Source organism: Carcharodon carcharias, chromosome 8 (genome assembly GCF_017639515.1).
Source record: "Carcharodon carcharias isolate sCarCar2 chromosome 8, sCarCar2.pri, whole genome shotgun sequence".
Lineage (NCBI taxonomy): Eukaryota > Metazoa > Chordata > Chondrichthyes > Lamniformes > Lamnidae > Carcharodon > Carcharodon carcharias.
In genome coordinates, this window is record NC_054474.1 from 41,984,392 (window position 1) to 42,005,233 (window position 20,842).

A 20,842-nucleotide genomic window follows, 5' to 3' on the forward strand; every position below is an offset into this window, starting at 1 on the left:
ATAGTGCATCTCAGATTACCACATCCCTCCCCTTTTACTCAAGGTACAATTTGCAATTTTTACAATATATTAACTGTTTACATCAACTGTTTGCAAATTCAGTGTCTCTGGAGGCTTCTTCAAACATGTCGAATGTCGTAATTCTATGACTTCGGATGGTTTATCCGAGACTTCTCTCTCGGGAGTCATCTGTCCGCTAGGCTGCCCAGGAGGAACCTGTAAGTTTGTTTCTTTGACTCTCTCAGGCTCAATGGATCCTACAGGTACTTCCAAACCAAGGGGAGTTCCTATCCAACCTTCGAACGATGTATGATAGGAAAGAGGTCCTGTCACTGCACTAACTTCACCTGTTAACCATTTCGGCCTATCTCCAAGGTTCTTTACAAAACCTATCTCTCCAACAATGAAGTTTCTTCCATGACTGTGGTAATCATGTCCATTTTTCTGGGCCTCCTGACTTCTCTCCACCCTCTTCCCCCCCGCCCCCCCCCCCCCAGTTCTTATGAGACTTAATTATGTCCTGAGACATCTCTTCTTCAATAACTCTGTGGGGGCCACGTGTGGCATAGTTCTATAGTTGAATAGGAAACGTGATAATCTAGTTGCAATAGAGTCTTCGTCCAGTTTTTTTCATTCTGGACTTGAAGTTTCTGGATTGCCCTCTCGGCCAAATCATTGGATGCAGGATGGTATGACATATTATGCTATTGAGCATTGCGAATCTTTGGAATTCCCCGTTGGTGAATGCTGTTCTATTATCAGACACAATTATCTCCGGTAACCCATGTATCACAAAACTGACGCAATCGGTCTATAGTGGTGGCAGATGTAGGTGATCTTACATCATATACACCCATCCACTTTGAGTGAGCATACATGATCAAGAAGAACATTGTGCCCAAAAAAGGCCTCACGTAGTCAACATGGAGCTGGACCCATGGCTTCCCCGGCCATTCCCAGGGATGCAATGGGGCCGAAGGGGGCAATTTCTGTACTTGTTGACACTGTATGCAGCTCATGACTAAGTTTTCAATTTCTGTATCTATCCCTGGCCACCATAAGGAGCTGCATGCCAACATTTTCATTCTAGAGATGCTGGGGTGAGCACTATGCAATTCGGTCAATAATGGTTTTCTCCCTCCCAGAGGCACAGTGAATCTCACTCCCCACAGCAAGATGCTATCCTGGCAGGTGAGCTCATGTCTCCTATTAAAATAGGGCTTCACTTCGTCAGACTTTGGCTCGTTCGACCATCCCTGTAAGACTTGTTCCCTTAAGTGTGACAAAACTGGATCACGGTTTGTCCACTTTCTCATTTTTTTGGCATCTACTGGTGATGAATCCAGAAAGTTTAGTAACAAGACCAGTTCTTGAGGAACTGGGACATTCACGTTGCTGTCTTTTAGAGGTAATCGGCTCAGTGCTTTGGCATTTGCAATCTGGCTTCCCGGCTGGTAGATAAAAGTATATTCGTGAGCAGCTAGAAGCAGTGCTATCTCTAGATGTGTGCAGAGGCAATTGGAAGTATTGCCTTATCTTCGCCGAACAGGTCTAGTAGTGGCTTGTGGTTGGATACAATGGTAAAGTGGCGACCACGGATGTATTTGTGGAACTTCTTAATGCCAAATATAATAGATAAGCCTTCTTTCTTTATTTGAATATCTTTGCTTTGCAACACTGAGGGTTCTTGGGGTGTAACCAATGGGCTGTTCGGAACCATCCACCATCGGTGGGAGAGTACTGCCCCATCTCCATCACGGGATGCATCACAGGTCAAAATTAATTCCTTCCTAGGGTTGAAATGTACCAACAGGGCCAATGAATGTAGCAACTGCTTTACCATCTCAAAAATCTCTTGTGGAGCTTGCCAAGACCACCTATGGTTCTTTTTGAGCAAACCGTATAGCAGAGCCAGTACTGTTGACAAATTTGGGAGAAAACGGCCATAATAGTTAACCATTTCCAAGAAGGATTTGAGTTCAATGGCATTTTTTGGTGCTGGCACCTCACTAATAGCTCTCAGCATTTCTTCTACTGGGTGAAGGCCCTGCGAGTCGACCCTATGACCCAGGTAAACCACTTCTTTTGCTTGGAAGATATATTTTTCAAACCTACTCCAGCTTGTGAGAAATGCTTCAGCACCTCTTCCAAGTTAGCCAGGTGTTCTTCATCAGTTAGTCCTGTTACTAGGACATCATTGAGATAAACCACAACATGGACAGTCCTTGGAGTAAATTTTCCATGGTCCGCTAGAAAAAGGCACAAGCCGATGAGACTCCGAAGGGTAACTGGGTATATTGGTATAAGCCCCATGTGTGTTGATAGTCACAAAGTCCTGAGAGAACTTTCCTAGTTCAACTTGCTGGTAAGCATGGCTCATGTCGAGCTTCATATGTGTGGTTTGTTATGACACAGAAGATGGTAAATGCCAAGCTGTTCAAATCCCAATAGGAAACTTGAAACCATTACTAATTTTCAATTTAGATCCCCTTGATAATAAAAACCTCTCGTAGCACTAGGTTTTACCGGTAATCTTTGGGGAAAAATAAACACACCCTTTCTAAACTTCACCTGACTAGGTGACACATTTCATCCCCTCCTTTGAAAACAATATAGTCTGGTTTATTTCAAAATACAAATGTTCCCTTGGCACCTATGTTTCTAAACTTCCCCATGTTTATCTAATTGACATTTCAAACCTACCCTCTCTTAGATCAAAGCACCCAGACTAGCTGCCTCTAATTCAATTAAACTCTCTCTCACACACACAGACACATCCCACTATTTCTCTATTTTACAATAAATTCCAATAACATTTTGAGAATTATTATACCTTCTTGACAGGTTCCCCCTGCTGGCTTGGAATACAATTCATCAATTTTTTGGTATAGGATGCCTCTCTGGTCTGGCCACTTTGTTAATGGTCAACTTGTAGTCCCCATATATTCGTGCACTCTGCTCAAGTTTAGTACTAGAACTATAGGTGCTGTACCATTTGGAAAATTAAGACTTCCGACCTTTCCAGTGTAGTCCTATAGTTGAATAGGAAACGTGATAATCTAGTTGCAATAGAGTCTCCATCCAATTTTTTTCATTCCGGACTTGAAGGTCTGGACTGTCCTCTCGGCTGACCCATTGGATGCAGGTTGATGTGGCATCAACTTTTTCTTGCAGTGCATAGGACACTGGCCTCGCCTTGAAGAATCTGGGGGTTGCCTCAGGATCCCCGTGGATTTTAGCTTGCAGCCCCTGAATCTTCCCAAGCTCCTCCCTGAAAACTCAGGCATATTTCTGTAATAAGTCTTGCAGATCTTTCATTCTGAGTTGAAAAATCTCGGTCCACTCCAACTTTATTTCCTTAAGCCAGTTCTGACTGAGTAGATTGGATGTTCCCCTGCTACCAATATTAGGGGTGGATTAACAGACTGATTTCCATACTGTACTGGAAGCTTGCATATACCTCTTACTCGTGCGTCTTAGACCATAAGACCTAGGAGCAGAAATTAGGCCATTCGGCCCATTGAGTCTGCTCCGCCATTCATTCGTGGCTGATAAGTTTCTCAACCCCATTCTCCTGCCTTCTCCCTGTAACCTTTGATCCCCTTACCAATCAAGAACCTATCTATCTTGGTCTTAAATACACTCAATGACCTGGCCTCCACAGCCTTCTGTGGCAATGAATTCCATAGATTTACCACTCTCTGCCTAAAGAAGTTTCTCCTCATCTCTGTTCTAAAAGGTCTTCCCTTTACTCTGAGGCTGTGCCCTCGGGTCCTAGTCTCTCCTAATGGAAACATCTTCCCCACGTCTATACCTCTTTAATTTAGCATCTGAATTTTCCAGATTTAATGGGTGATCTCCTTTTTTCAGATATTTGAATATATGTTCCCCTTTAACTGTCGTGCATGCCCTGTATCCACCTCCATTCAGATAGATTTCTCTTGACTCGCACTGTCATGTAGATTGGCTTCGTTTTATCCATTTTTAAGTTGTATAGTGAGTAAATGCCTGACTCTGTTTCTTCAGGTTCCTCTTATGTGGATTTCACATTTTCTACCTTTTTGCTTAAAGTTTTGTCTTTATGCTACATTGTAAAGACAGATTATGTGCCCATTACGATGGCAGAAGAAACATTCATTTCCAATTATGGTTCGTTTACAGGCTGCCTGGCTCCATTTCTGTCATTATTATTGTAGGTTTTCTCTTTTTTACTGTTCTGTTAATGATAGCTGTTTCGCGCCTTTCTGAGGAGCCCTGTGCTTTTGCACCATTTCTAACCGGTGCTTCCCTCCTGACGTGAAGGATGGCGCCATTTTGTGCTCCCTTGATTGTTTCTGAATTCCTGACTGCCTTCTCCATTGCAAGCGCCAACTCCAGCGCCTTGTTGAAGTCTAAATTCTTTTCTGATGACAACCTTTTTTGATTGGCGTCTACATTAATCCCACATACTAATGGTTTCTTAACATGTCGTTACTCGACATCCTGAACTCTCAGTACTCTCAGCTGTTTTAAGGCTGCCACATAGCAAGTGACTGCCTCTCCAAGCGACACCTCGAATTAAATTTAAAACACTGTTACTGAGGGTTTTGGCTGAAAGTGGCTTTTCACAAGATTTACCAACTCATCAAAACTCTTGGAATCTGGGGCGTTGGGTGCCGTTAGACTTTGAATTAGGCCTTATGTTTTACTGCCACATGTCGATAAGAGAATCGCTCACCTCTTCCCCACCCCCGATATATCATTGGCCAAAAAGGTGTTCAATGTAATGTGACCAGTCATCGATGGTCTGATCAAATGGCTCGATCAAACTTCGTTGATTATAATGAAGACTGTACTTACAATTGCCTCACAAGGTTCAGCTGATTTGCTTCTGTTTAATTTCCGCTGCTTCCTTGGGTGTCATTAACTGGTCATGTTTTTCCTCATTGCCAATTGTTATGTTCCTTCTATTGTGTTGCTTTGCTCAGTGAATACAGTTGCGTGCTGGTGAGTGAGCTGGTAATCAAGATGATGCCGATGAAGAGACCATTGTAAGGTGAAACACATGCTGTTTATTAACATGGTAACAGAGCACTAACCCATGAGTGCTTCTTGAACCCAAACACTATTCTACAACTACTGATTAACAATGTAGCCCGCACTACACTGCAATTGTGTAATACAATTACGTGGTCAATCTGTTCATATTCTCTTAAAGGTGTATTGCACCTCAGATTACCACAGCCACCTTCAGTGATTTATGCATATATACACCCAGGTCCCTCTGCTTCTGCACCTCATCTAGCGTTTTGCCTTTTATTTTATATTGCCTCTTCATGGTCTTCCTACCAAAATAAATCACCTGTCTGCCCATTCCACCAACTTGTCTATACCCTTTTGAAATTCTAATCTACACTACCTTACTCACAATTCATAATGCTTCCAAGTTTAGTATCATCAGCAAATTTTGAAATTGTGCCCTGTACACCAAAGTCTAGATCATTAATATATATCAGGAAAAGGAAGAGTCCCAACACTGACTGCTTGGAACTTCACTACAAACCTTCCTCCAGCTCAAAACATCTATTAACCACTACTCTATTTCTTGCACAACTTTTTTTATTCATGTTGCTGCTGTCCCTTTTATTGGAACTTTAACTTTGCTTGCAAGTCTGTTGTGCAGCACTGTTTCAAATGTCTCTTGGAAGTCCATTTACACCACATCAACAGCATTGCCCTCATAAACCCTCTCTGTTACCTCTTCAAAAAACTCCCAAGTTAGTTAAACACAATTTTGTCTCAAGAAATGCATACTGGCTTTCCCTAATTAATCCACATTTGTCCATGTGACTATTAATTTTGTCCCAAATTATTGTTTCTAGAAGTTTCCATACCACCGAATTTAAACTGCCTTGCCTGTAATTGCTGGGCTTTTCACTCTTTTTGAACAAGGGTGTAACGTTTGCAATTCTCCAGATCTCTGGCACCACCCCGAGTCTAAGGAAGACTGAAAAATTATGGCTAGTGCCTCCGCAATTTTCATTCTCACTTGTCACCTTATCCAGTCCTGGATATGGAAAAATGTGGGTTGATTTGGAATAGTCAGCATGGATTTGTTAAAAGAAAATTGTGTCTAACTAACTTGCTGGAGTTCTTTGAAAAGGTAACAGAGATGGTTAATAAGGGCAAGACCGTTGATGTGGTGTATACGGACTTCCATTTGGTGTTCGATACAGTGCCACACAACAGACCTGTGAGGAAAATTTTATAAGTCATGGAATAAAAGGGAAAGTGGCAACGTGGACACAAAATTGCCTGAGGGATAGGAAACAGAGTAATAGTTAATGGGTATTTTTCAAGCTGGAAGAAGGTTTGTAGTGGAGTTCCCCAGGGGTCGGTATGGGGACCATTGCTTTTCCTGATAAATAGATATAAATAATCAAGATCTTGGTGTGCAGGGGACAATTTAAAAGTTTGCGGATGACATAAAACTTGGGCGAATTGTAAACTGAGGAGGACAGCATAGAACTTCAAAAGGACATTGACACATTGAAGGTGGCAGATGACGTTCAATGTGGAGAAGTGTGAGGTGATGCACTTTGGTACAAAGAACATGGAGAGACAGTATAAAACGTGGGACACTATTCTAAAGGGTGTGCAGGAGCAGAGAGACCTGGGTGTATATGTACATAAATCATTAAAGGTGGCAGATCAGGTAGAGAGAGCTGTTTCTAAAGCACGAAGTATTCCAGGCTTCATTAATAGAGGTGTGGAAGACAAGAGCAGGAAGGTTATGATGAAATTAAATAAGACACTGGTTAGACCTCAGCTGGAGTGTTGTGTACAGTTCTGGAATCCACACTATAGGAAGAATGTGAACACATTGGAGAGAGTGCAGAAGAGTTTTATGAGAATGATTCCAGGGATGAGGCACTTCAGTTATGAGGAAAGGAGAAGTTGGGACTGTTTTCCTTGGAGAGCAGAAGGCTAAAAGGAGACTTGATAGAAGTTTTCAAAATCATGGGTTTGGACAGAATAGGTAGGGAGAAACTGTTCCTGCTCGTAGACAGATGGAGAACCAGAGGGCACTGTTTTAATGTTATGCAAAAGAAGCAAATGCAAGGTGAGAAAAAGCTTTTTCACACAGTGAGTAGTTAGGGTTTGAAATGCACTGCCTGGAAATGTGTTGGAGGCAGGCTCAATTAAGGCATTCAAGAGGACTTTGGATGATTATTTAAATAGAAACAATGTTCAGGGTTACAGGGAAAAGGCAGGAGATTGACATTAAGTTAAAATGCTCAGAGAGCCAGTGCAGACACAATGGGCAGAATGGCCTCCTTCTACACCGTAACAATTCTGTGATTCTGGGGCCTTATCAACTTTAAGTACAGACAGCCTATCCAATATCACCTTGTAATCAATTTTAAACCCTTCTACTGGCTGAATTACCTTCTCTTTCACAATGGCCTGGGTAGCATCTTCTCCCTTGGTCAAGACAGATGCAAAGTATTCACTTAATACCTCAGCTATGCCCTCTTTCTCCATGCAATAATCCCCTTTTTGGTCCATAATTTGCCCTACTTTTACTATCCTTGTACTATCTATATGCTGATAGAAGAATTTGGGATTCCATTTTTATGCCCACTGCCAGTCTATTTTCATACTCACTCTTTGCTTTTCTTATTTGCTTTTTCACCTCTCTTCTGAACCTTCTATATGCAGCTTGGTTCTCAATTGCATTTTCGACTTGACAACTGTCATAAGCATACCTTTACTTCTTTGTCTTAATTTCTATCTCTTTCTCATCCAGGGAGCTCTGAATTTGTTTGCCTCCCTTTCCCTTTCGAGGGGATAAACCTTGACTGTGCCTAAATGATCTCTTCTTTGAAGGTAGCCATTGTTCAGCAACTGTTTTTCCTGCCAGCCTTTGACTTCATTTTATTCGGCCCAGATCCGTTGTTAACCCTTTGAATTTGGCTTTCCTCATTTAATTATTCTTGCTCTGGATTGCTCTTTGTCCTTTTCCATAGCCAGCCTGAACCTTATGATATAATGATCATTGCCTACTAAATGTTCTCCTATTGATTCTTGTTCCTCTTAACTCACCTCATTCCCAAGAACCAGGTCTAGCTGTGCCTCCTTCCTCATTGGACTGGAAACATACCGCTGTAGAAAACTTTCCTGAACACACTCTAGGAGCTCCTTCCCCTCTCTGCCTTTTACACTACTATCCAAGTCTATATTTGGATAATTAGAGTTCCCCGTTAGAACTACTCTATAATTTTTGCACCTCTCTAAAATTTCCTTGCAAACTTTTTCCTTTACATCCTTCCCACTAGTTGATGGTGTATAGACTACACCAAGCAATGTTACTTGCATTTTTTTTTTGTTTTTTTGTGCTTGTCTGTAATATCCATGAAGCCATTTTCCAGAGAATTGTAGAGGGGTGTAGTTAGACACTGGCTTTTCACTTCTTGGGACTTGAGTTCAAACGTAGTCCATTTTAATAAGATGAAATTCTCAACTGAAGGGTCCTATGTAAAATGAGTTTGTAATGTCCAGCCTAAAACTTTTTTACTTGAGCATTGATTATATTACTTGAAAGAGATGCCACAGAATGACTAATCTGTGAAAGGGGAAAAAATGCTTGAAGCTGAGATGTTGTTATTGACAGTGTAACAACAGCTGTTAGCACTGCCTTTTGCTGTGTTATACTTGCCCAGGGAGTGTTTGATGTTGACACTGGGTCAATTTGGAGGAATTAATTCCTCTGTCCTGATGGCCCTCGCCTTGAGCACAACATTTTTTTAAAAATGCACTTCTTAAAAGAACATCTTACATTGAAATACTTCTTCCTGAGTACTTCACCAGCATTTGGCAATACTGCCAGTAAAGTTAATTGGCTGCTATTGTCTCAGTTAGCAGTGAGCCTTGCAAATTGAATTAATTTGTTCAGAAGCAAGATAGAGAATTCTGGGAATCGGAAATTGCTGGAAATACTCAGCAGGTTTGGAAAAAAGTACAAGTAAATCACTGCTCCACCTGGAAGGTATGTGTGGGGCCTTGGATGCTGAGAAAGGAGGAAGTTAAAGGACTTGCCTGTGAAGGTGCCATAGGAAGGGGTGGTGACACTGGGGTGACTAAGGTGTACTTCAGGGTGTCATGGAGGGCACAGTTCTTTCGGAATGCTGAAAGAGAGAGGAGAGAAAGGTGTGCTTGGTGATGGCAAAAATGCAGCAGCCAATTTGCACATTGTAAGATCTTACGATGCGTTAAGAAATTTGAGCAGATAATCTGACTTTAGTGATCTTGTTTGACCTTCAAATATCAGCCAAGATGTGAGAGAGCACACCCCTGCTCTTCTTTGGATAGTACCATAGGGTCTCTTACATCTACCTGAAGGGATTGGTTTAACATCTCATCTAAAAGACAACATCTCTGACAGTGTAGCACTTCCTGAATGTTGCACTGACTGTCATCCTAGGTTTTGTAGTTGTGAATCCACAACCTCTGACTCACAGCTGTGAGCGCTACCACTGAACAATAACCGACACAAGATAACAAGATGAAAGTTATATTCCATTCTCCTATTTTCTCTGTCTCTGTTGTATACGTTCTGATTATCTTCCATACCAGCACTTCTGATAAGCCCTTTTTCCTCACTGAGGATTCTCTTCCCATCTGCTCCCCCACCCCTCACCACCATGGTAGACGGGCTGGGATGGTGAAAATGGCAAACAAAGATCTGTTGAATGTGGAGGTTGTGGTGTCTAAGGTGCGGACAAGGGGAACCTTTCCATGGTGTCATGTCCCAGTATATTATGTTTTTAAAAAAACTGACCACAGAAGGCTACAAAAACGTGAACACCCAAGTATCACCTGACTTGTCTTGTGGATTGAAACTAGCCCCCTGTCTCAAGAGGGAACAAAAGAACCCTCCAGACTGATGTTGATTCAATGCCCTTTCCTGAAACTAATTCAAAAGGTTAATTTGAAATTGAATGGGCCATTCAGATGCAAAGACACTGGCTGTCTCAAATTCTCAAGGTCTGAAAGCCACAACACAGGATGTTTAATCGACTAGAGAGTCTAGGACCAGAGGGCATAATCACAGAGTAAGGAGGTGCCTATTTAAAAGAGAGATGAGGAGGAATTTCTTCTCTGAGGGCATTGAATCTGTGGAATTCTTTACCGCAGAGGGCTGTAGAAATTGGGTCATTAAGTATATTCAAAGCTGAGATAGACAGATTTTTAATTAGTAAGGGAATCGAGGGTTATGTGGAAAAGGCAGGAAAGTAGAGCTGAGGATTATCAGATCAGCCATGACCTCATTGAATGACTGAGCAGACTTGATGGGCCAAATGGCCTACTTCTGTTCCTATGCCTTAAGGTCTTATTCCATTCAAGGGCAATTAGGGATGAGCAACAAATGCTGGTTTTGCCAGGGATGCCCACATTCCATGAAAGAAAAAAACACTCAATCCATGCAGGGGACTGATGTCTGCTGGACAGATCATAGGCTTGTATGATTGTTGAAGAACATCCACCTAGTATCAAGACATGTCAAGGTCCAAGAGAAAGAAGATCAAAATGGCCTACTTCTGCTCCTAGGTCTTATGGTCTAACCACCTCCCCCTGCTTATTTGGGAAATGATTTTGGACTTGGAAAAAGGTCATATGATGAGACAGCATACTTTGTTTGCTTTCTCTTCCTTCTCTCAGTGTTGGTTATATTTTGGAATGCCAGTACATCATAATCACTTTATTTTGATGTGTAATCTGTTGCTGTGTATTATTCCATTCTAGAACTGTTTATAAAAAAAATTGCATGCAATCAATTTGTTTTCCTAATGTTGTGTGACCTTTCATTACTGATTAATTTATAATTTTTGCAAATAGTAGACTGTAGAAAACATTTCTGAATAAAAAGCCACCAATAATTTCCCTACAGTATAGAGCAGGAACTAATTAAAAGTAATAGCATTTTTTGAGTAGTAACGAAATAATATCTGAGTTATGATGACAAAGAACCGAATCCATCCCTTTATGAGCATAAGTATTACTGATCAAACACTTTCTGACTTTCGACAAAGGCGGTAAGTAAATCTAAGGTTTAGAGCTTTTAATATCTCTGTGGGAGGAACCAATACTTATGCTTTGTCTGAATCCCTTTTTCTAGGAAAGATGCTGTGTTTCACAACCATGTTAAAAGGCTTACGAAGGGCTGGATTTTCAAAGGGTGCATCTTTACTACGATCTTAGCAAATTCCCTTTTCATGGCGTTTGAAACGGATTACCAAATGAAGATCAAATTTTATGTTTTCTTTGATGTGAGAGAAGCATATTTTAAAAATACATTTACACTGTTGAATTCATTAGCATTTTTCTTTATTCTCTGTTGCTTTCAGGGTGTGTGCTGCACAAATCCTATGGTTTCCCTATGCAACACACCACTGACTTCCAGGCAGTTGCTAAGACCACAGACAGGTGTGTTAAAGATGTGTACTGATAATTAGACTGTCATAGGCACTTTCCTCAAGTGCATTGAGGTGTGTGCCTTAGTCTCAGTCCTTCCAACAGGATTAGAATTCAGATCAGCACTACTGACATAATGCCAACCTAACAAACACACAAACTGCCCAACAGCTTCAAACAGATTTGGATATAAGGCTATGGTATGTCAAAACAAGTAAGAACAGTGAAAGTGCAGGGGGATGAGTCGTGCCTAATATCCGATCTCTTGTTGGCCCTTCACTTATAGAGGTAAATATCTAGTAAAAATGAAAGTTGAAGCTCATGAAAGCATGAAGGAGGAGGATGTAAGATTTGTCTTATATGCTATCTGAGGGCATGTCACTTTCTTGAAAATTACTGATTTTTAAAATTGTTTTGGTTCATCTTCCAGTGACTTAGTCTTTAAATTTTAAAAAAAATTACAGGAAAGTCATTTGCTCAATTTAACTGAAGTCAATTTTCTATTTCAAATTTCTGAATTAATTGTTTATGTTCCACTATCCCCCCTCCCCATTGTTAAAAAAGTGTCAATTCGTTTTCATTTTTTGAAAAAAATTCTAATAGCAAACATATCCACTCTTGTTGACTATGTGACCATGTAGGTGAGCCTTGGAGGCATCAAATTAAGAACTATATACTTCCTTCCAAATGCTACCCCATGGACCAGTCCCCTTCTAGGTGCTGCATTCGGTGGGGTGGGATGGTGGTCAGAGTACTCTGGGTAATTGTAAATAATTGAAAACTGAAGGCTGAGGGGTGACCTAATAGAGGCTTTTAAAATTATGAAAGATTTTCATAGTGATTACAGAGAGAATGTTTCCTCTTATGGGAAAGATCATGACTAGTGGCCATCAACATAAGATAAACAACAACAAATGAAATTGGGAATTCAGAAGGAGCTTTACCTAAAGAGTGATAAGAATATGGAACTCACTGCCACAAGGAATGGTTGAAGTGAATACTGTAGGTGCATTTAAGGAGAAGCTAGAAAAGCATATGACAATCAATGGTTATGATGGTCGATTTAGATGAGGAAAGATGAGAGGAAACTTGAATGGAGCATAAACACCAACATGGATTGGTTGGACCAAATGACCTGTTTCTGTGCAGTACATCCAATGTAATCCTAACCTATCTATTTTTTTGACTCATTAACTTATACACTTCTTTTCTGTTTTTGAGCATATTATTCACTTAAATGTAACCTGCATTATTGTGGTCATTGACTAACTTCTAAATGTCACCAGTCCGGCAATTTTGACTTTGCCTGGCCCAGATCAGAATTAGCACATTTCAAAATTAAACCATCTTTCTGTTGAATCCCTAAGTAATGGCAAGAAGTAACAATTTTCGTCTTATATGTAACAGGAACTGGCTTCATGGTAACTGACTCATTTGATAAAAAATAGGGGAAATCCATACATTGAATTAAGAAAAAAGAACGTTTTATGCTGGCAGTGGGTAGGTGAGTGGGGGTGGGAGGTGGTCTAAGATATCAGATGGAGAGGCAGGGAGGGTGTAAGAATGTTGAGCTCTCCAGATGCAATGTTCTAATCCCAGTTAATTTATTTTCATTTGTATAGGTGGCTGAACAGTTTTTCTTGGCAGTTTACACAGTGGAGTTCTTAGCAAAACTTTATGTCGACCCAATCAAATATTGGAAGATTGGTTTCAATGTGTTCGATTTCATCGTGCTCAGCCTATCCTTTATCCAGCGCTTCCTCCATCAGAAATATAAGCGCTCTATGTATTGGCTTCATGTAGTGCAGCCCCTTAGAATACTCAAGACCATCTCGTTTATAGATGGCCTGCAGGTAACTTATGTTGAATGCATTGGGAAGAACATGAAGTAGCATTTAGATTGAGCAGATAAATGAAAGATAAAAATCTGGCATTTTTGATGTAAATCAAAATTAAGAACATGCTTATTTCTTAAAATTACTCCCAGGTCCTTTTGGAATGACTTTTTTTTCTGTTTCATAGGTTCTGTCTACTGCCTTGGTCAGTACATTGAAGAGTGTTTTCTACGTCCTGTTCCTCCTCTTCCTGCTGATGATGGTTTTTGCACTGATTGGATATTATTTCTATGGACGGCAAGGTGATGGTGATCAAAAAAACTGGGGTAACCTTAGATCTGCATTCTTCACACTCTTCAGTTTAGTAACGGTAATAAAACATTAACATTAGATCTTTTTGGGAGTACAAAATTTGAGTATTGCTGAAAAAAGAGACATGCTGTCAAAGCTTTTCATCTTGCACTCATTAGGAAAGCTCACAAGAATACCAATTCTTGCGAATCTGTTCTGATGAATATAAAATGAAAAGCTTCAACAGTATTTCTCTGTTTTCAGCAATTACCATCATTCTATATGTGGTCAAAGGAACAGAATAATAATTACTTCTCTCAATACTTAAAATTTACAAAAGTCAGTTTTATTCTTTAGGATTTAAGGTATAATTTATTACTTTGGATTTAAGGTGTCAGCCTGGCTCAGTTGGTAGCACTCTTGCCTCTGAGTCAGGATTATGGATTCATGTCTTACTCCAGAACTTGAACACATAGTCCAGGCTGATACTGTAGTGCAGCAGAAAGGGAGAGCTACATTGTTGGAGGTGCTGTCATTTGGATGACACATTATACCAAGGCACCATCTGCCCTCTCAGGTGGACGTATAAGATTCCCTGTACATTTGCAGCGGAGCAACAGTGTTCTTTCTGATGTCATGGCAAACATTTATCTCTCTCAACCAACATTATTAAAATAGATAAGAAAAAGTAAAATACTGCAGATGCTGCAAATCTGAAATAAGCAAATGGTCATTGGTTTGAAACCTTGACTCTGTTTCTCTCCATGGATGCTGTCTGACCTGCTGAGTTTTTCCAGCATTTTTTTATTCTTCTTTCTCTAAACTAGATGATCTGACTATCTATCTCATTGTTTTTTGTGGGACCCAGCTGTGTGCAAATTAGTTGGCAAATTACTTTTCCTATATTACAACTTTAAAAGTATTTTATTGCCTGTGAAACGCTGAGGTCACGAAAGATGATGTGTAAATACATGTTCTTTCTTTGATATATCCTCAAGATCATTGTACCTGAAAATAAGAATGGAAATATCGTCACTGCTGTTGGCCTGGGAGGTAGCACAGACATGCCACCAGAGACATGATTTGTCAGTAACATAAAGCCTCTCTCTCAACCAAATTCATAGTCAAAGTTATCTCACCAATTGGAAGGGATTTGACTGCTGGAGGCAGGTGCTCTGCGCTGAAGGAGTCTCAATTGTCACTCTTATTGGGAGGTGCAGATTGCAGCAGCTCATAGCAAATAAGCTCTGTTAAAGCAGCATAAAGTGAAAGGGTAGGAAAGAGTATTTGCTGGGAGAGAACAATTAAGTCATGGAATGGGTGCTCATGGAGTAACAATAACTGTGGAGTTATCTATCAGGGTCACACTCAGTTTTATCCCAGCACAGTGGTAATATTACAACTATTTGTTTGAATAACCTCTGACATGGGAGTGTTTGAGGATTTTGATACACTGTAAAATTAGATTATTCCAGTATCATACAGCAAGCTAAGCCTGATATGCACGCTTCAGCAACAAATTCTATCTGCTTATATGCGTTTCTGTTACTAGAAGGGTTTACATTGATGGACATGGAGTGCCACTGATGACATTTTCATGTGTAACCCATAGTCTACTCTGGAGATTCAGTTGAATTGAGATCTGGTTTTCCCTGAATCTTGATGCTGTCATTTACAAGTAAATGTGTTTTATTTTTAGTGTTTTTGTAGTTCTCATGCTAGGAGAGTGACCTCTATACCTTAGCTCCCTGCTTTTGCATTTTAAAACCTACAACTGTATTCCAGCAAGGGAATCATGGGTCCACAAAAATCTGAGTCTACAAATCAGCTGACAGGATAAGACAGGCTAATTTAGCAATGGTAATAAAAGGAGCCAATGAATAGAGTTCACTTACCAATGACCAAAACTGCAGACCGAACAAATATAAAAGCCTTCCAATAAGAATATTAATCTTAATTTGGATAGAAGCAGGAATGAAATTAAATGGGGCGAGGGATGAATAGAGATCAAGGATCTTTGACCACCACACCCTAGGACTACTTATAACCATAGGTAAACTGCGGGATTAAGTGCAGCTTCATATATCCTGTTAGAGATGAAATTAGCCTTGAATAAGGTTTAGAAACCAACTGCCAATCTATATTTGTTTACGTTTGGAGAAAAAAACAATTCATGATCTTTACACCAAAGTTTTAAGGGTTTGTCTCTCAATATCAAAATCCTGGAACTCCCTCCCTAACAACACGGTGCGTGTACCTACACCACATGGATTGCAGTGCTTCAAGAAGGCAACTCACCACCATCTTCTCAAGGGCAATTAGGGATGGGCAATAAATGCTGGCCTAACCAGTGACGCTCACGTCCCATGAATGACTATTTAAAAAATTATCCGCTGGTGGGGTTGGCATTTGCACTCTTAGTGGCTACTAACATTGAGACATTTTGACTGCAGTCCAAACTGCACACCCAGAAGGCCTCTAATCATAAAAAAAATGACAATTAATTGTTTACACTTACTTACTTAGCCCCTTTGAAATCTCCCACCTCATTTATTTAGAATTATCCTGCTTACACCTGATTTTGGAATTACTGATCTATTTCTGTGTCTCCGTCTCATAATTCTTAGAAAATCTCTGGGTATTACAAGGGGCGGGGTGGCAGGGACCAAGGTTAATGAGCCTCCGGCCCTTTCTGGTCTGCTTTGAACCAAGAAATTAGCATATGCAGCAGAGATTGTGCTTCATAATCATGATCACTAAAGAGAGATCAGAGTGGAAGCTCTAACCAATTTTGCTTTTGTAATACCCCTAACTTAACACAGCCAATAACTGAATTCCTTGGTCTTCTTTACTCTGTATCTTACCACCCACCAAGCTCCAATGGAAGCCTGAGGGTTTTGTGCGCAAATAATGAGATGACCTGTTAATTTAATGATACGACTGAGATGTAGGATGGGTTGGTATACATCTCATTATTTCTTTTCAGGTGTTCCACAGATTCTGCCTAAATTTTTCAAACTCCACATTCTCAGCAGCTTTCTTTCGCCTCTGCAAATAAATATTAAAGATAATTATTTTGACTTGCATTCCTTACATAATAAAATCTTCAGACAGTCACTGTTTTTGAAAGATAATTTCTGATTTTTTTTCACATAAAACAGCAATAAATTCATTCAGATTCTCGCATTGTAAGAGAAGCTACTGTTAATGAATATTTAAGATGGATGAGTGAGCATATTTTCCTCTGTGAAGATAAAGAAACATTTTATGACTAAACGTTATGGTCTAAAAATTAGATCACATTACACCTATTTTGCAGGTGCAAATTTGAGGGCTTCAAGCCCAATGTAGCAGGTATTGTGATTGTGCTCTTTGCTGGAAGTGTACTGCAAGCCATATTGGATTGGGCATCTCTGTGGGCACCCAGGGCATGTGCTGGAAGTATTAAAAACCCTCATTAAAATATTTAAGTGAGACCCACGTTTGTTGTAGGTGCAAGTGTTTTTTTTTTTAATGTGGTTTTCCCCAACACCTGACTCTTCATAACCAGAGTCTTGAACTAGGCGATAGACAGTACCGGCCGTGGTTGTCAAGGTCACTATGACCCATAACTTTTATGCAATGAGATCTTTCCAGACTGAAACAAGGGACAGGAGTGGCAACTCTTGGGTTGATATTCACAGTTGTATTAGGGAGGTCACTAAGGCTGTCTACCTGGGGAGCACCCACATCTGTTTCCCAAATAATACAGCAAAGCGGGATCAGAGAGCAGTAGGCTTTGCTGGTATTGCAAGCTTTCTCAGGGTGCAAGGTGCCATAAATTGCACACAAATTACCTTGTGCCTCCTCATTATGATCTTGGCATCTTTTTGAATAGAAAGGGGTGCTGTTAGTATCTAATAGATTCATATTATAGTTAACTATACTCAAATGTGTATATAGAGAAGTCAGCCAGCACTGGGTATGTGGTGGAGAAGTAAGCTCTGTGGTGAGCAATAAACAGTCTCTGTCAAAGCATCCTAGTCTGTGTTTTCCTCACAACCAGACCTGGGAATTCTCTGACACTGTAGCAGAGGATGGTTGCCTGAAAGTGAAGATTAGAGACTAAGATTTACTTCCAGACAGAAGGTTAGAATTGGGGTTTTATTTTGAGACAAGACTGTAATTGGAGACCCTTTGAAGAAAGATGACTGAAATCAGGTATAGGGTGGCAGGATATGTTTTTCCAACATTGTTTTGTGAAATGGAACCTTATAATCAATGGAAAAATAAAGTAGGCATGGGTTACGAAAAGAAAGCAAAGGAGGCTCTGGCACTTTCACATCATGCCAGGAGCAAGATCTGCTGCAAAATATTCTCGGAACTAGACGCTCAGGAACTGAACAATGAAGAAGGTTTGGACATTCTCTTAAAATTCATGGATAAAATTTATATGAAAGATGACTTATTGAATGCCTATGAGGCTTGGTCAGACTTTGATAAATCTTGAAAAATGGATAATTCTTCCATAGAAGAATACATCATGGAGTTTAACCAACTATATATGAGACTGCAGTGATTCCATTTAGAAATTCCTAAATCAGTAGTTGCTTTAAATTACTGGACTGGGCTAGGATATCAAACATGGAAAGGCTCTTGGTTTTAACCGGAGTTAGATTCAGAGAGACAGAAACGATTTTGGATCAAATGTCCGAAGCCTTAAAAAAGTTTCTGGGAAAGCATTCATTGCCTGCTGCTTTTATGGCACAAATGGGCTCTTCGGCAGTGACGCCAAAGATGGAGGATACAATACTAGCGGCATTTCAAGACCATTCGCGTATAGGACTGAAACATCTGTACGAAAGAATTATTATAAACAAAAAGTACAAGGACAGAGATCCTTTTGGGAACTATAACAGGCGGTGGGAGTAGGGCAAATATGGAAAGAGGATGAATCCAAGAAATAAACAAGGGGTGGTCAACAAATGTTTCAGATACGACCCTTAAGTATCATTATTTATTGAAATGCCCAGAAATGAAAAATGGAATTTGAGACAATGCATGACATGGAAGGTTATGAAAGGTGAGGAGGACGATACCGACCAATCAGAACAAATCATGTTGGTCACTAGAAGCTTCAGTCCGGTAATGAGTATCCTTGTCACAGATTCATTCAATCGTGCAGTTCTAGATAGTGGGTGTACATCCACAGTATATGAAGTGGACTGGCTAAATTGTTACATGAATTCTTTTAAGTAAGGAAGACTGGAGTAACGTCAAAGTCTATGACAATTCTACTTGTTTTAGGTTTGGCAATGGTAACTCATTGAAATCACTAAAAAGCATAGTAATTCTGTGTAAAATAGCAGGGATGAATCACTTTATTAGTACTGATGTTGTAGCGAGTGAAATACTTTACTACTAAGGAAGCCTTCAATGAAAAGGCCCAAATGAAGTTGGACATGGAGCATGATAAAGCAATTGTCTTTGGGAGATCTATAGATTTGCAATTTACGCAGTCAGGATATTGTTGTATTCCTTTAAGGTCAGAATGTTAAAGAGGTATTAATGGCAGCTGGGAATAGGGATTTAAAGGAGAAGAAGCAAATTATTACAAAACTACACTGACAATTTGCACATCCCTGCACATAAGCTGAAGATTCTGTTAAAGGATGCAGTTGAGGAATGCGCTAAATTTGTCAAGGATATTAGTGAAAAATGTGATATTTTTATAAAGTACAGGAGAACACCATTGTGGCCAGTAGTAAGTCTTCCATTGGCTACATTTTGTAGATTTTAGTGATTAGGTTTAGCCTGGCAACAGTAATGAAACTATAGCGATGGACCTCAAAGTATGGGATATGGAAATAAATATTTTTCTTCTAAACTTTAAAGATGTAGTGACTAGATTTAATCTGGTAACAGTGCTTTATAGTAAAGACCAAAAAGTAATTATGGATAAGATAATGGAAAGACGGATAGTAACTGGGCCGGGAGCACCAGCTAAATTGTTAACAGGCGATGGAGGAGAATTTGCCTATGAGGAATTCAGGAGTATGTGTGAAAATTTGAATATTGTAGCAATGCATACTGCCACAGAAAGTCCTTTTGGCAATGGGATATGAGAGAGAAATCATGCCGTGATTGATGAAATGTTCCAAAAGGGTTTAGCTCAACAACCCAATTGTAAATTGACAACTGCTTTAGCATGGTCAGTGCATACAAAAAACAGACTTCAGATGGTTGGGGGCTACAGCCCCTATCAGTAAGTTTATAGCAGGAATCTGAAGATATCTTCAATAATGTGGGACCATACCCTGGCTTTGGAGGGAACTACTTTAAGTTCAGTTTTTGCAGAACATTTGAATGCCATGCATGGAGGGAGGAGAGCATTTATTAAGGTGGAGGTTTCAGAAAGAAATCTGGGACAAAATTTTTACATTGGCAGGCGGGCGCACACCCAACCCCCTTGAGCATAAAATGACACACGGTGATGTTGGGCGAGCGTCCTGACATCAACATGCAGTCATGCGATATTTTGGTTGGCAGGCGCATGTGGGAATTAGCAGTGCGCTCGCCGACAACTATAAGGCCTGTTAAGGCCATTAAAGTCTCAATTAACTGACATTTTCTGCTGTGGCCAAGCGGCCTTTGCACTTTTCAGGAAACCTCATCCACTGGCGGAATAAGGTTTCCTAAAGCAAATAAAAACAAACTAAAAAATTTAAAATGTAATTAATAACATATCCCTGCTCACGCAACAGAGTCAAATGAGGGGACATGTTTTATAGCATTTTTCAATTCTTTTTTTTTTTAAACACTTCATTTTCCTGAGGCAGTTCTGTGCCTCAGGGAGATTCTCAAGCACGCACTTGTGCATATGCACAAAGTTTGTGCTCGCCCCGCTCTTACTCCTCCTCCTACCCGCCACTTGCGTTTCATGCTTTGTGGGCCTTAATTGGCCCAGTAGCGTGAAATCGTCCTCCGGCCTTGATTGCGGGCGATGGTTGGCTTCCCAACCACTCCCAACCGACAACGGCTAAATTCTGCCCCAGGAGAACTCTGAGGTATTGAATCAGGCCAGGAATGAATTTTAAGTGAAGGGACATGGTGTATTGTAAAAGAGCAGGTCAGAGAGAATGGAGAGGCCCAGGAAAAGTTGTGGTACTGATGGCAAAACGATAATATTGCAACATGGTAACCAAACTGTGAGAGTACATTCCATGTGGCTTAATGGCGCTGATTACACATTGATGGATGCTGAGCAGATGATGGAAACTGAA

At 40.3% G+C, this 20,842-nt stretch overlaps 1 protein-coding gene across 1 annotated transcript in view; it reads left to right on the forward strand.

Moving 5' to 3' along the window:
* Positions 1-20,842, forward strand: part of LOC121281428 (cation channel sperm-associated protein 3-like) — a gene marked incomplete at its 5' end in the record, with an annotated part of 46,115 nt that overhangs the window by 4,037 nt on the left and 21,236 nt on the right. Inside the window, 3 exons of the mRNA XM_041194373.1 lie at positions 11,159-11,309; positions 13,077-13,307; positions 13,477-13,659. Of these exons, the coding sequence (XP_041050307.1) occupies positions 11,159-11,309; positions 13,077-13,307; positions 13,477-13,659 (565 nt within the window). The remainder of the gene's footprint in view (positions 1-11,158; positions 11,310-13,076; positions 13,308-13,476; positions 13,660-20,842) is intronic.